We start from the raw sequence: 13,497 nt of genomic DNA on the forward strand, positions 1-13,497 counted from the left end.
CCCTAAGTGGCTGACAGCTTATGATGAGAACAATTAATGCATATTAGAAATCCTCTTTCATATCACCATCGCAAACCACACCGAGCCATCTCAAAGGCATCTACCGTCAGTCATTTGAAGATGAACAGAAGTGAGGAAATCCTTTTTAAAAAGTCCAGCCAGCCCTGGTGGATTGAAGAGGGACCCTGGCATAGAGCACAATCAAATACCACGCGCATCAAAGTGGAACGCTCTTTTGTTCCATCAACTGCACCATATAATTCCGAGATCCGGCCAGCTCATAATGACATTTTAAGTAGCTTTCAATGCTCCAAGTGGGCTCTAGCAGAGCAATTACACAAAATGTCAGGACATCAAATATGTAAGGCCTGGAGTAGGAGATCAACTTGCACGCACAACTGCTGGAGGCCTGACCTACTGAAATTAGATGTCTTAATAGGGTACCCCAGACAAAACGTTACATGCTTTAGAGAATAAGCAATGGCATGCAGATAATCTCACTACAAAATTGCTTTAACAAAAAAGATGTGAATCATGCATATCAGCTTTCCTCCTAAGTGCCTTTATCACCATGTATACATGAGAATATACAGTTAGGCCATGTATAAACACATCACCACCATCATCCTTATCATCTCCACCATCGCCATCACCACTATCATCATCATCACCATCATCACTGCCATGATCATCATTATCATTATCATCATCATCATCATGAAGAATTTACTGTGCTCCTTTTGTTTAGAGAGCATATAGTCCATTTAGTTGCTAGAGTCCAACTCTCAGATATTTGCAAAGGGTTCAGATAAATTCAGTAGGAGTTTATTATTTTATTCTGTCCTCATATGGGCCTCCACCTGGGAGATATGGGCGTAATCATATGTCAGCTTCCTGACTATTTTCAATGAAAACAACAAAAGTAAAGTAAAATGTGTTCTCCTTCAACTTGAGGGGCTTAGGGTATCACAGCTAAGTGGCATACATCACTCACTGGCTAAATGAAAAGTGCCCAACTATAGTCTGGATAAAGCACCTGTTGCTCAGTGAGGCCATGCTGTTTTGTACTTAGAATTCAGTATATACCAGTCTAACTCTCTCTCTATTACAGTAATAGTGAGGTAAAGAACAAATACACATATCAAATTAGGTTTGGCATTAATTACGTGACTCAGTGGAGGGGTTGGCAGTCAGATTGCCTTCTAAGGAGTATTTCATTTAGATTCACATTAACATGGGTCTGCACACTCAGAATGTTAACTGACATATGACAAGGGGAACCAGTCTAGACATGTACTGGCTGGCAAATGCCAGACTAAAATATAAAAATTTCCAGGGATGGCTATCAGGGCTAGTAACTGAAATTTGTCCACATTAACTAAATGGGCTGAACCAGTAGAGTATTTGGATCCCATTCAAAGAAATACCCTCTGAATGTGAGTGCTGTGGAACTCCCTCTTAGCAGCAAAGTTCTAGTTGGTAGACAACCAGGCATGCATGGTTAATATATATCTGTAGTTAGGAACTCAATTTATGATCATATCCAAACCAATCACTGCCCAGAATGCCCTGGGGCCTCAGGGCCTCAGTTCTACTCTGTGGGGGCTCAGTGAGACCCTCACATGTGGGAAAGGGAAAAATTTCTTCTGACCTCTTCAGCTCCTTCCTTAGACCCACCCTGTGCCTTCAGAAGGAAAACCTCACCATAGGTTCAGTGGTCTCCAAACCCAAAATGTTCAGTTTGGAAGTGGAAAGAGTTGGAAAAATGACAAGAGGACGACCTCATATGTGAGAGCCCACAGGCCACAAGGAGAGCACCCCTGCTCCATGTTGTTCTAAAAGGCCTTCCTGTTAGAGCCAACGGCGGAAGTTGGCAGGAACAAGCACTTGCGATAAGTTACCTTTTGGAGCCCCACCCACTCTCAGTCTAAAAGAGGGAACTTCCAACTCAATACTCAATGTAAAGAACTTTCTAGCAAATGCAGCTGGCTTTTTGTGGAAAGGACCTCCCAGGGAAGCAATGAGCTCACAGGTACTTAAGGAAAGGCTGAAAGGTCATGTGTCAGAGAAACTGTAGAAGAGACTTCTCATGTGGGGCAGAGTGCATGACTCTGGGTTCCTTCCAAATCTGAAAACAGTGACTCTTTGCTGATGCAGAAGTAGGAGGAAGCTGTCTCCCAGGCAGGGAGGAAGGCATGGGATGGGGGCAATGCAGAGCTGGGCTCCCCAGTCACATATGTCTGCTCTCACTCCACATGTGGGCAACCTATTCAGGTGCATCCACATCAGGGCTGCCGGGTGGGCATGGTGGGATTAGTAGGTAGACAAGAGGAGCCATTCCTTGCTGTGTAAGCGACAGAGTGGCACCCAGAGACTTTCCAGGCCCCGCTTCCGCTTCCCTTCCACTGCAGGAGAAAGTTGGCTGTTTGCTGACCCCATGACATGGTGATTGGCTGAAATAATGGCCTCTGGCATTTCACATCAAATATGGGACTATGTTTCACTGAGATGAGAGGTTCTTTGATGACATAGGTGCCTTCTTTCTTATGTTCTAGAAGGTGCTTTTAAACCCCAGAGAGGGACATGAATCCAGGATAAAGAGTATATCAGCACTTCCTTGTGGGGCAGACTCTGAAAGGCAGCCTCTTTGCTCCAGTGATTAGATGGCTAATTTGGGCCTCTTTTCATAAAAAACCAAAAGGCATGATTGGGTTTAGAGTACTGAGCAACACTGGCCTTCACTCAAATATGAATAAATTTCTTTAAAAATGAAAAAGGCAGCAGGTGCTTCCTTTCAAGTGAAAATTATCCCAAAATTGTGAGCATATTTTCTCCAGGATGATAAAAGCACTGGGATCTGGTTTTTATACATTACAATCTATCATTGTCACCATGAAAAGGGAAAGCCCTGGTTCAGTGACCTCCTGAGATTGGGTGATGCAGGGTATACTCTTTGCTCTGTATGAGTTTTCAGGCTGGGATTCCCACACAAATGGGAAAGTAGACACATGCGGGACTTCGCAGTCATGGGAGGTTTGAGTAGGAAGAGGCCCCAAAATGCGTTTATCACAACACTCTTATCTTGGATGAGGGAAGAGAATCAGAAAGGCTGTGTGACTGGTGGGGCTCAGCATGTGCTCTGTCAACGAGTTAATTCATGAATAAACTTGCTAAGAGTCACAGAGTTAGGAAGGTGCACAAACAGTAGTCAACGAAAGTTCAGACTTACATCCCAGTGAACATTCCACATTAATATACGACAGAATCCACTTTAGTATAGATGATGGTGGGGGTGGAGAACACTCATTACCTTGGCCATTCAAGCTATAATATAGGAAGACACCTGAATAAAGGAAACAACAAGTTATGTTGGGAAGAGGTTGAGATAGGAAATACCTAGCTGAAAGTTAGCAGAGTGATAATGTGAATTAAGTTCTCCTAATTCTCAGTCCAGGACCCAGAGGATGCAGAATCAAGATAATTAAAGAAAGGGTTCTCACAGGTTAGAGGTTTTGTTTCCTGTTTGGTGTGGTTTGAAGTTTCATCAATGAGTAAGGATTAGATTGGATGCTACCAGCAGTAGCATATTATTTGTCATTGGTTCTAGTTAACTGTTTAGAAAAAGGTATATGATAAATTCTCTAATGTGGTTTCTATAATTCTTTAATTGTCATCATTGAGTCTCAAGCTGAAAGAATGGCTTTAGCCAAAATATTATAGGGTCTATATGAGGAAAACTACAAAACTCTGATAAAGAAATCAAAGAAGAATTAAATAAAAGGAGAGATATCCCATGTTTATGGATAGGAAGACTCAATATTGTCAAGACATCCATTTTTCCCAACTTAATCTACAGATTCAATGCAATTCCAATCAAAATCCCAGCAAGTTATTCAGATATTGACAAACTGATCCTAAAGTTTATATGGAGAGACAAAAGACCCAGAATAACCACCACAATATTGAAGGAGAAGAACAAAGTTGGAGGACTGACATTACTCAACTTCAAGACTTCCTATAAAGCTACAGAAACAAAGACAGTGTGATATTGGTGAAAGAACAGACTGATCAATGGAACAGAATAGGGAGTCCAAAAATAGACTCACATAAATATAGTCAACTGATCTTTGACACAAAAGCAAACACAATACAATGGAGCAAAGATAGTCTTTTCTACAAATGTTTCTGGAACAACTGGACATTCACAAGCAAAAAAATGAACCTAGGCACAGACCTTACATCCTTCATAAAAACTAACTCAAAATGGATCACAGATCTAATTTTAAAACACAAAACTATAGGGGCTGGCCCTGTTGCCCAGTGGTTAAGTTTGTGTGCTCCACTTCAGCAGCCCAGGGTTTTGCCAGTTCGGATCCTGGGCACGGACCTAGCACCACTCATCAAACCATGCTGAGGCGGTGTCCCACATAGCAGAACCCAAAGGACCCACAACTAGAATATATAACTATGTACTGGGGGCTTTGTGGAGAAAAAAAAAAAAGAAAGAAAATTGGCAACAGATGTTAGCTCAGTTGCCAATCTTTAAAAAAAACACACAACTATAAAACCCCTAGAAGATAACATAGGAGAAAACTTAGATGACCTTGAGTTTTGTCAATGACTTTTTAGATATGACACTGAAGGCACAATCCATAAAAGAAAGAATTGATAGGCTGGCTTCATTAAAATTAAAAACTTCTGCTCTACAAAAGACAGTTATCAAGAGAATTAGAAAACAAGCCACAGACAGGAGAAAACATTTGCAAAACACACATCTGATAAAGGACTCTTACCCAAAATATACAAAGAATTCTTAGGGGGCTGGCCCAATGGCCGAGTGGTTAAGTTCGTGTGCTCTGTTTCAGTGGCCAAGGGTTTTGCCGGTTTGGATCGTGGGTGTGGATATGGCACCGCTCATCAGGTCATGCTGAGGTGGTGTCCCACATGCCACAACTAGAAGGACCCACAACTAAAATATTCAACTATGTACTAGGGGGATTTGGGGAGAAAAAAGCAGGAAAAAAATAAAAAAGAAGATTGGCAACAGTTGTTGGCTCAGGTGCCAATCTTTAAAAAAAAAAAGAATTCTTAAACCTCAACAATAAGAAAACAAACAACCGGATTACAAAATGGACCAAAGACCTTAACAGACACCTCACCAAAGAAGATATACAGATGGCATGTAAGCAAATGAAAAGATGCTCCACATCATATGTCATCAGGGAAATGCAATTTCAATCAACAATGAGATACCACTATACATCCATTAGAATGGCCAAAATGCAGAACACTGACAACACCAAATGCTGACGAGGATGTGGAATAACAGAAACTCTCATTCACTCCTGGTGGGAATGCAAAATGGTACAGCCATTTTGGAAGACTTTATTTCTTACAAAACTAAAGATACTGTTACCAGTATCTTTACCAGAGGATCCAGCAATCGCTCTCCTTGGTATTTACCCAAAGGAGTTGAAAACTTGTGTCCACACAAAAACCAGCACATGGGTGTTTATAGCATTTTAATTCACAATTGCCAAAACTTTGAAGTAACCCAGATGCCCTTCAGTAAGTGAATGGATAAACTGCAGTACATCCAGACAATGGAATATTATTCAGCACTAAAAGAAAATGAGCTCTCAAACCATAAAAAGACATGGCAGAACCTTAAATGCCTATGACTAAATGAAAGAAGGCAAACTGAAATTGCTACATACTGTATGACATTCTGGAAAAGGGAAAACTATGGATACAGCAAAAAGATAGGTGGCTGCCAAGAGTCAGATAGGAGGGAAGGATGAACAGGTGAAGCACAGAGGATTTTTAGGGCAGTGAAAATACTCTGTATGATACTATAATGATGGATACATATCATTATACATGTGTTCAAACCCACAGAACACACAACACCAAGAGTGAACCCCAATGTAAACTATGGACTTTGGGTAATGCTGATGTGTCAGTGTGGGTTCATGGATTGTAACAAATGTACCACCTGGTGGGGATGTTGATAACAGAGGAGGCTGTGCATATGTGGGAGCAGGGAGTACATGAGCAATCGCTGCACCTTCCTTTCAATTTTGCTGTGAACCTAAAACTGCTCTAAAAAGTAGAGTTTACTTTTTTGTGAAAAAAGGAATGACTTTAAGCTTTGTTAAAACTTGGTGACAATTGAGCCCAGGGAGAATTGCAGTCAAGGTTCTATGATCTGAAAAGATATATGCATAAGGGTGTTTTTGCAGCATTATGTGAATAGTAAAGATTGACAAACTAGACATAGTGTAACAGAAATATATAGATATAGAACTTATTTAAATGTATTATGGTACATACATATGATTGAATATATGCCTCCATAAAAAATGTAATAGAAATGCATTTAATAATGCAGCAAAATGCTAACACTATATTCAGTGGGAAAAGCAGGGTCCAAGCTAACTAGGTGGATTACAGAGCAGTGAGATGAAGGACACTCTGAAGCTTTCAACATGAGGCAGGTCCAGAAACACTGACATCAAGACGTCCGAGCTGTCCAAAGCTTAGAAAGCAAGTTCTTGCATCTTACAACACTGGAATCCCATTCTTTTAAAACAGAGATGTACAGACACATTGGTTTTATGTAGGAAATCCAAGGGACACAGAGCCACTATGGCAGTTTCCCCCTGGGTGTGGGGAAGGCCTAGGAGGGTTGGCCATGGGGAAGGAAACTTCAGATTCACTTTGTACCCTCTGCACTGCTTAGAAATTTTAGAAATGATCATATCTTAAATTTACAATATAAAAGTTAATTTAGAAATTTAAATGTATCATGACAGCATTTATTCACAACAGCCAAAAGGTAGAAACAACTCAAGCATCCATCAAAAGATGAATGGATAAATGAAATGTGGTATATCCATACAATGGAATATTATTCAACCTTAAAAAGGAAGGAAATGCTGCAATATGCTACAATGTGGATGAACCTTGAGGACATGATGCTGAGTGAAATAGGCCAGTTGCAAAAAAGACAAATGCTGTATTTCACTCATATGAGGTTCCTAGAGGAGTCAATTTCATAGAGACAGAAAGTAGGATGGTGGGTGCCAGGAGCTGGGGAGGCGGATGGCAGTTAGTGTTTAATGGGGACAGAGCTTAAGTTTGAGAAGATGAAAAATCTGGAGATGGTGGTGGTGATGGTTGTACAACAGTGAATGTACTTAATACCACTGAACTGAACACTTAAAAATGGTTAACATGGTAAATTTTATGTTACGTGTATTTTACCACAATTTGAAAAATTTAAATATAAAAAGTAATGGCACTTTCATTACCTAAGAGTGACTGGAGTTCATGGGACTTGCCTGAGTTTTAATCCAGGGTGGGAGGAAGAATTAGCCCCGGTGAAGATGTTCAAGAGACAAGGAGAGGCCGAGATATAGCTGCTTCTGGCTCCACGCAAGCGGGCCCGGCTCACTGCAGGGCCTCACAAACCCACACAGGACCCAGAGGATGCACACCAGCTTCCGACAGCACTTATCTCATGGTAACGAGATTAAACGGGATTTTTTGTTTTCTTCTTTCTACATATCTATTATTCAAGTTTTATATAGTAACCGTTTATTATTTTTATAATTGGTTAAAAGTACAACAAATAATCTTTTACAAATTCTGATTCTCATAACAAACTGATCATGAAATTACAGAGTTATATTCTAACGAGAGCATTCCCGCCTGGTGGCGGCCGGGACGCTGCATTCCGAGTTAGAGAAGTTGGCCGAGATGGTGGCTGAACCCCGTGCAACAGCACTGTGCTCTGCAGTCTGGCCTTCCCTTTATCCTGTCTCATGTAAGTCTCTCCATGTTGTGTGGCTTTAAAGCTTTTTGAAAGGAGGCAAGGTGTAAACAATGAATAAATGAAGGAAAAGGGTCTCTCTCTTCTCTATGATAAGTTTTTAGCAAATGAACATTTGCCACACGTATTAAGTGAGCAGCCAGACTATTTATCACTTATTTGGGGCACATATGGGTGGGTTTTCCCATAGTTCCACATGAAACCTGGACTCTGAGGACCACATACTGGATTCCACCTTGCTGAGTCACACAGAAGTTTCCTTGCCCTCTGAGCTATCACAAGATCCTCCCTTCCTGTTCTGGCATAGCAGCCCTCTGGGCATCTAAAATATCCAGTTCCCAGGGCCACACCCCCCTCAGAAGTCATGGCACACCAGGCCTCAGACCACCCTTCTTTCTCGAACTATTGCTTTCCAGGTGAAGTTGGGTTTCATGGGGAGGGCTGTCCGTGTACTGCGCCTTCATAGGGGTTCTGTGTGCGGGCCATGCTGAATCTGCCTGAACCTTACACAAGAGCCCGGCATTGTTACACTGCGTGGCATGGGCACTTCTCCAGGCAGTGCCATGAAATGGCCCACCTGGCACCTGATATTGCTGAACATCAACTAAATCCCAATAGTGCACTGAGTTGGAGAGGTAACCTCAGGAAGCCCTGGACTGAAAATTTAGGGTAAAGTTGGTCTTTTCTTCTCTTGTCCCTTTTCATTAAATCTGTAAGAAGAGAAATCTTTATTCTCCTGTCCCGGCTGACCCCTGCCCACAAGTGATCTTACTCCACTCCTTTGCTCCCCTTGAAGGCTCAGCACACAACTCTGCATACAACGAACAACCAGAGAAAGCTAAAATTCAGAGCTGAATGGCCATTTAAAGCAGTAGGGCTCAGGACCAACAAGCCAGAGCAATAAAGTAAATTATGCTTAAACCTGCATTTTAGATAGTCGGCTCTTCAAGCTCCGACTCTGTCCTAAGTGATCTGACTTCCGGGCTAAGTACCATCATTTACCCTCTCAAGCTGCAAGGAAACAAGGAAAACAAGGTTGACAATGATACCATCTTTTCAGGTTGACATGAAGAGCAAATGAGACCATTTCTGTGGAAGAATCCACTCATTCATTCACTCAGCAAATACTGGGCCAGGGACCTGCTGGGCCCTGGGACACAATGACAAAAAAAGAGGTACAGTTTGCCATCTTCCCACAGCTTATGGTCTACAGGGGAGACCAGCACACAGTAAATAATCACACGAATATGCAGGTGCAGACTGTGAGACCTGTTCTGGAGGACAGCACGGGGCACCGCGAGCAGAGCCTGCAGATGGGATGGGGTGGGGCTCGTTTTAAGGGATCGAGCTCTTCTCAAATAATCAAGTTGAAATCTGACAGAGAGGTAAGTGGTCCATGGCTGCTGGATGCTAAAACAAGATACAGCTAGACAGTGTCCCCCTCACGGAAGGACACTTCGCCACCTCTGAAGGCTTCTTGCTAAACATTGAACACAAATGGTCAAATCTCTGGGCTAGCTCCTATTTACAGGAGGTCCAGAGCAGAGGAACAAGGTACACGTTATCTTTGGGATGCAATCAGCAAAATCCAGAATGTGAAAAGCTCTATGAGACTAATGAACTAGTTTTAAAAAAATGTTGCAAGGAAAGAAAAAAGAGGGAAGAGAAATCTGCAGATTAAAAGGAGCTTAACAGCTATATCTACCAATTCAATGGAATTTCTTTGGATTCTGATTCCAAACAACCAGTTGTAAAGAAAATTTATGACAACTGAGAAGTTTGAACACTGATTAGATATTTGGTGATATTAAGACATTGCTATTAATTTTAATATGTGATAGAGCTATTGTGGTTAGGTTTATAAAAGAGTCCTTATCTTTCTGCAATACAATGCTAAAATATGGACAGATGAAATCACGGGTGATAGGGGAGACGAGGGGAAGTGGTGGTGCACAGCAGCAGCAGGAGAGGCAAGCAGCTGCCGTTTGTTGAAGCCCAGTGATGCACGGGGGGCTCACTGGACAACTCTGTCTCGCATTTATTTTGTGATTGACATTTTACATGACTCTTTTTAAAGTATACAGTGCAGTCGGGAAGACAGTATATATAAAAAGATAACCAACACAGCAAGTTAGCACAGAAAAAATGTCAACCAAATTATACAGTTAATAAGGGTCATTGGAGAGTGGAGACAGCATGGTCCTGAAGATCTGCGCCTTCGGGGCGTGAAGAGGAATGGCAAAGTACCAAGCAATGGGGAGACAGGAGGCTCATCTGAGCAGTAATAGCAGCACGAGCAAAGACATGCGTCATACTTCGCCTGTGAATGCACTGGTGGGGTGGGTTGAAGTCCCTCTGGTTGGAGCAGTAGTATTTACCTCTTCCTATTTCTAATAACTAGAATAGAAGTAGTCAATAAATGGGACTTTTTAAGTTGTGAGACATGAGAAGGGAGACAGAGAGAGATGATTAGAGAGAGAAGAGGAGAAGCCAATCTGACATTCCACGACATGGGGTGGGGGGCACCAAGCAGGAGAGGACGGGGAAGGGACAATCGGCACCATGGGGAGGACCTGGGAGTCCTCCACAGAGGCCACAGCATGGCTTTTGGACACCTGGGGGCGGTCCCAGCAGCATGTGTATAGCAGAGGAGTGAGGTGATGCTGAGCTGGGGAAGAGCAGAAAGTACAGTGACCATCCAAAAGCCAAAGGAGCAGATGAGTACCACTGATGGAGTCTGGTAACTATGAGACTGCAGAGGGAAGCAGGGCCAACAAAAGGGGTTTCTCAGAATAGTGCCTGGTTTGAAGCAGAGGAAAAACAGCCCCCAAAGAGAAAATGCTGGAGGGAAAGGAGCTTCTCTGTAGAGCAACCTCCTATAGAGAAACACCAGTCTCACTAACGGGGCATTTATGTGCAAACAGTTCTTAGTCAGGTGCACAATCTGTTTTCTCATACATCTTATTTTCCCAAGACAGGAACAAGGAGAAAGCATTACTAATGGCTACATATCCTTCCCTCTAATTATAACTTTGCATTTCTTCCATTTAGAAAGTGCCATAATGGTTATATGGACAAAGAGAGAGGAGAGAGCTACCTAGCTGAAAAGCAGCAATGTCTAGAAAAGTACTGTGAGAGCAAATCCAATTAAACCTTCACTTATAGAAAATAGAGGCTAATGTGAATGTGTTTCTCAGTCAATATTTTTTTAAAATCTGTTATCTGTTTGATTTTATTATTTGTATATCTTCAGAGGAGAAGTCACATTTTATCAGAAGCTCACTTTATATTTCATGGCCTTAGGAAAAGGCTGTTAGAAAATAATGCATGAGAGCCTTCTGCATCTTCCAGAGGAGTGGGACCCAGTACATACTCCTTCTCCCTTGGGACGATCTGAACTAAGGCATAACACACATAAAAGTACTGAAGCCACAGTGTTGAAAGTCAGTCACGTCAAGGGCCACACAGTACACATACGCATTGTGAGCAGCATTAGCTTCAGACTGGGCTCTTTTGGGGACAAGGCAAATAATCAGAAATATGTGAGTAGGGCTTGCGCTTGACCATAAGGAATAGTGAGGCATGTGACAATATGAAAGCATATGCCGAATCTAAAAGTATTCATTCAATTTTCCAAAACACTATGCAATCAACAAAATTTGGGGTCCAGATTTGGCCTTGTTCCCCAACCTATCACCTTCATCAATAAAGTCACAAAACTGTGACATTGCAGGGAAGATGTTTAAACACTGACACCCCCTACACCCCAAGGAGAGATTCACCTTTGGCATGAATACAACCACCTTCTCTTCTACCAGCACCAGAGGGAAGTGAGACTGCCAAAGGTTCACTCCCTCACACTGCGCCTTGCTCTGCCGCTGTCCCCTAAGGAGAAATGCTGATGTGTCTGAAAAGACACTCAGTGGTGAAAAGCACATGGAGGGCCGGACAGGAAGGTGACAGAAAGACAAAAACAAGCCAACAACAAGAACACCAAAGAGGGTAGGTGAGGCTGACTTACCATCGCCCCTGCCCAGGGGGTGTTTGGGGTCTCCTGGAGACAAAGGCCATTTCTGGGGGGTAGCTGGTGCTGAAAGGACCCTCGGCTCTCTCCACGGTGCGTGCAGAAGGTTGTGCAACCCTGGGTCACCCTCCCTGGGGGGTGGGGGGTGCTTCTGAGCCGCGTAGGCACCCAGCGCAGCAACAAGATTCTGTCTGTCCACACTACCCACCACCTTTGGGCTGAGCTCATCAGGCTGGAGCCGGCTGAGGGTTCGCAGGGGGTGGCCTGCAGGGTAATCCTCTCGGGGCATGGGGGCGTAGGTCAGAGCAGACGTTTGGGCCACGTAAGTCAGCACGCTTTCGGCCAGGGCATCTTCACCCTACACGGGCCAGAGAACAAAACAGCAGTAGGTGAGTCTCCATCATCAGCCACGCATGCCAAAATAGCATTTGGTCTCAATTTTCAAGGCACTAAACAGCACTGAGCATCTGAAATGCACACCCACTGATTGACCAAGTTCCATAATCCATATTTGTTATTGCATTCATTTTTTAATAACAGCTTTAAGGAGATTAATTCACATACTATGAAATTCACTCAATTTGGTGTTTTTTAGTGTATCCGCAGAGTTGTAGAAACATCACCACTGTCTAATTCCAGAATATTTTCATTACCCCAAAAAGAAACCTTGTACCCATTCCAGTTCCCTCCCCCTCTCAGGCCCAGGCAACTATTAATCTACTTTCTGTCTCTATGAATTTGCCTATTTTGGACATTTCAAGTACGTGGAATCATACAATATGTAGTATTTTATGTCTAGCTTCTTTCACATAGAATAATGTTTATAAGGTGCATCCATATTGTGGCATGTGTCAGAGCCATATTTCTTTTTATGGCTGAAAATATTCTATTTTAAGGACATAGCATGTTTTGCTTATTCATTCATCAGCTGATGGACATTTGGGCTGTTTCCATTTTTTGGACATTATGATGAATACTGCTGTGAACATTCACATACAAGATTTTGTGTGGACATATATTTTCAATTCTCTTGGGTCTACACAAGAGAAGTGTAGTGACAACTATTGGATCAACGAAGAAATCAAAGGAGAAATCAGAAAATACCTGGATACAAATGAAAATGAAAACACAACATACCAAAACTTACAGGATACAGCAAAAACAGTGCTAAGAGGGAAGTTTATAGCAATACAGGCCCACTCAAGAAACAAGAAAAATCTCAAATAAACAATCTAACAGTGTACCTAAAAGAATTAGGAAAAGAACAAACAAAGCCCAAAATCAGTAGAAAGAAGAAAATCAGAGCAGAAATAAATGAAATAGAGACTAAAAAAACAATAGAAAGGATCAATGAAACTAAGAGCTGTTTCTTTGAAAAGACAAACAAAATTAACAAACTCTTAGAGAGACTCCCTAAGAAAAAAGAGAGAAGGCTCAAATAAATAAAATCAGAAATGAAAGAGGAGAAATTACAATGGATACTACAGAAATACAAAGGATTATAAGAGAATACCATGAAAAGCTATACACTAACAAATTGGATAACCTGGAAGAAACGGATAAATTCTGAGACTCATACAACCTCCCAAAACTGAAGCAAGAGGATATAGAGAATCTGAGTAGACCAATCACAAGTCAA

The 13,497-nt window shown here is 42.1% G+C and overlaps 1 protein-coding gene across 4 annotated transcripts in view; it reads right to left on the reverse strand.

Moving 5' to 3' along the window:
* Window positions 1-13,497, reverse strand: part of PTPRN2 (protein tyrosine phosphatase receptor type N2) — a 931,942-nt gene that overhangs the window by 557,560 nt on the left and 360,885 nt on the right. For all 4 annotated transcript variants that reach the window (XM_070266124.1, XM_023640190.2, XM_070266125.1 and 1 more), the window contains one exon: window positions 11,856-12,216. In XM_070266124.1, coding sequence (XP_070122225.1) covers window positions 11,856-12,216 — 361 coding nt within the window. The remainder of the gene's footprint in view (window positions 1-11,855; window positions 12,217-13,497) is intronic.

Source organism: Equus caballus, chromosome 4 (assembly GCF_041296265.1).
Source record: "Equus caballus isolate H_3958 breed thoroughbred chromosome 4, TB-T2T, whole genome shotgun sequence".
Taxonomy (NCBI): domain Eukaryota; kingdom Metazoa; phylum Chordata; class Mammalia; order Perissodactyla; family Equidae; genus Equus; species Equus caballus.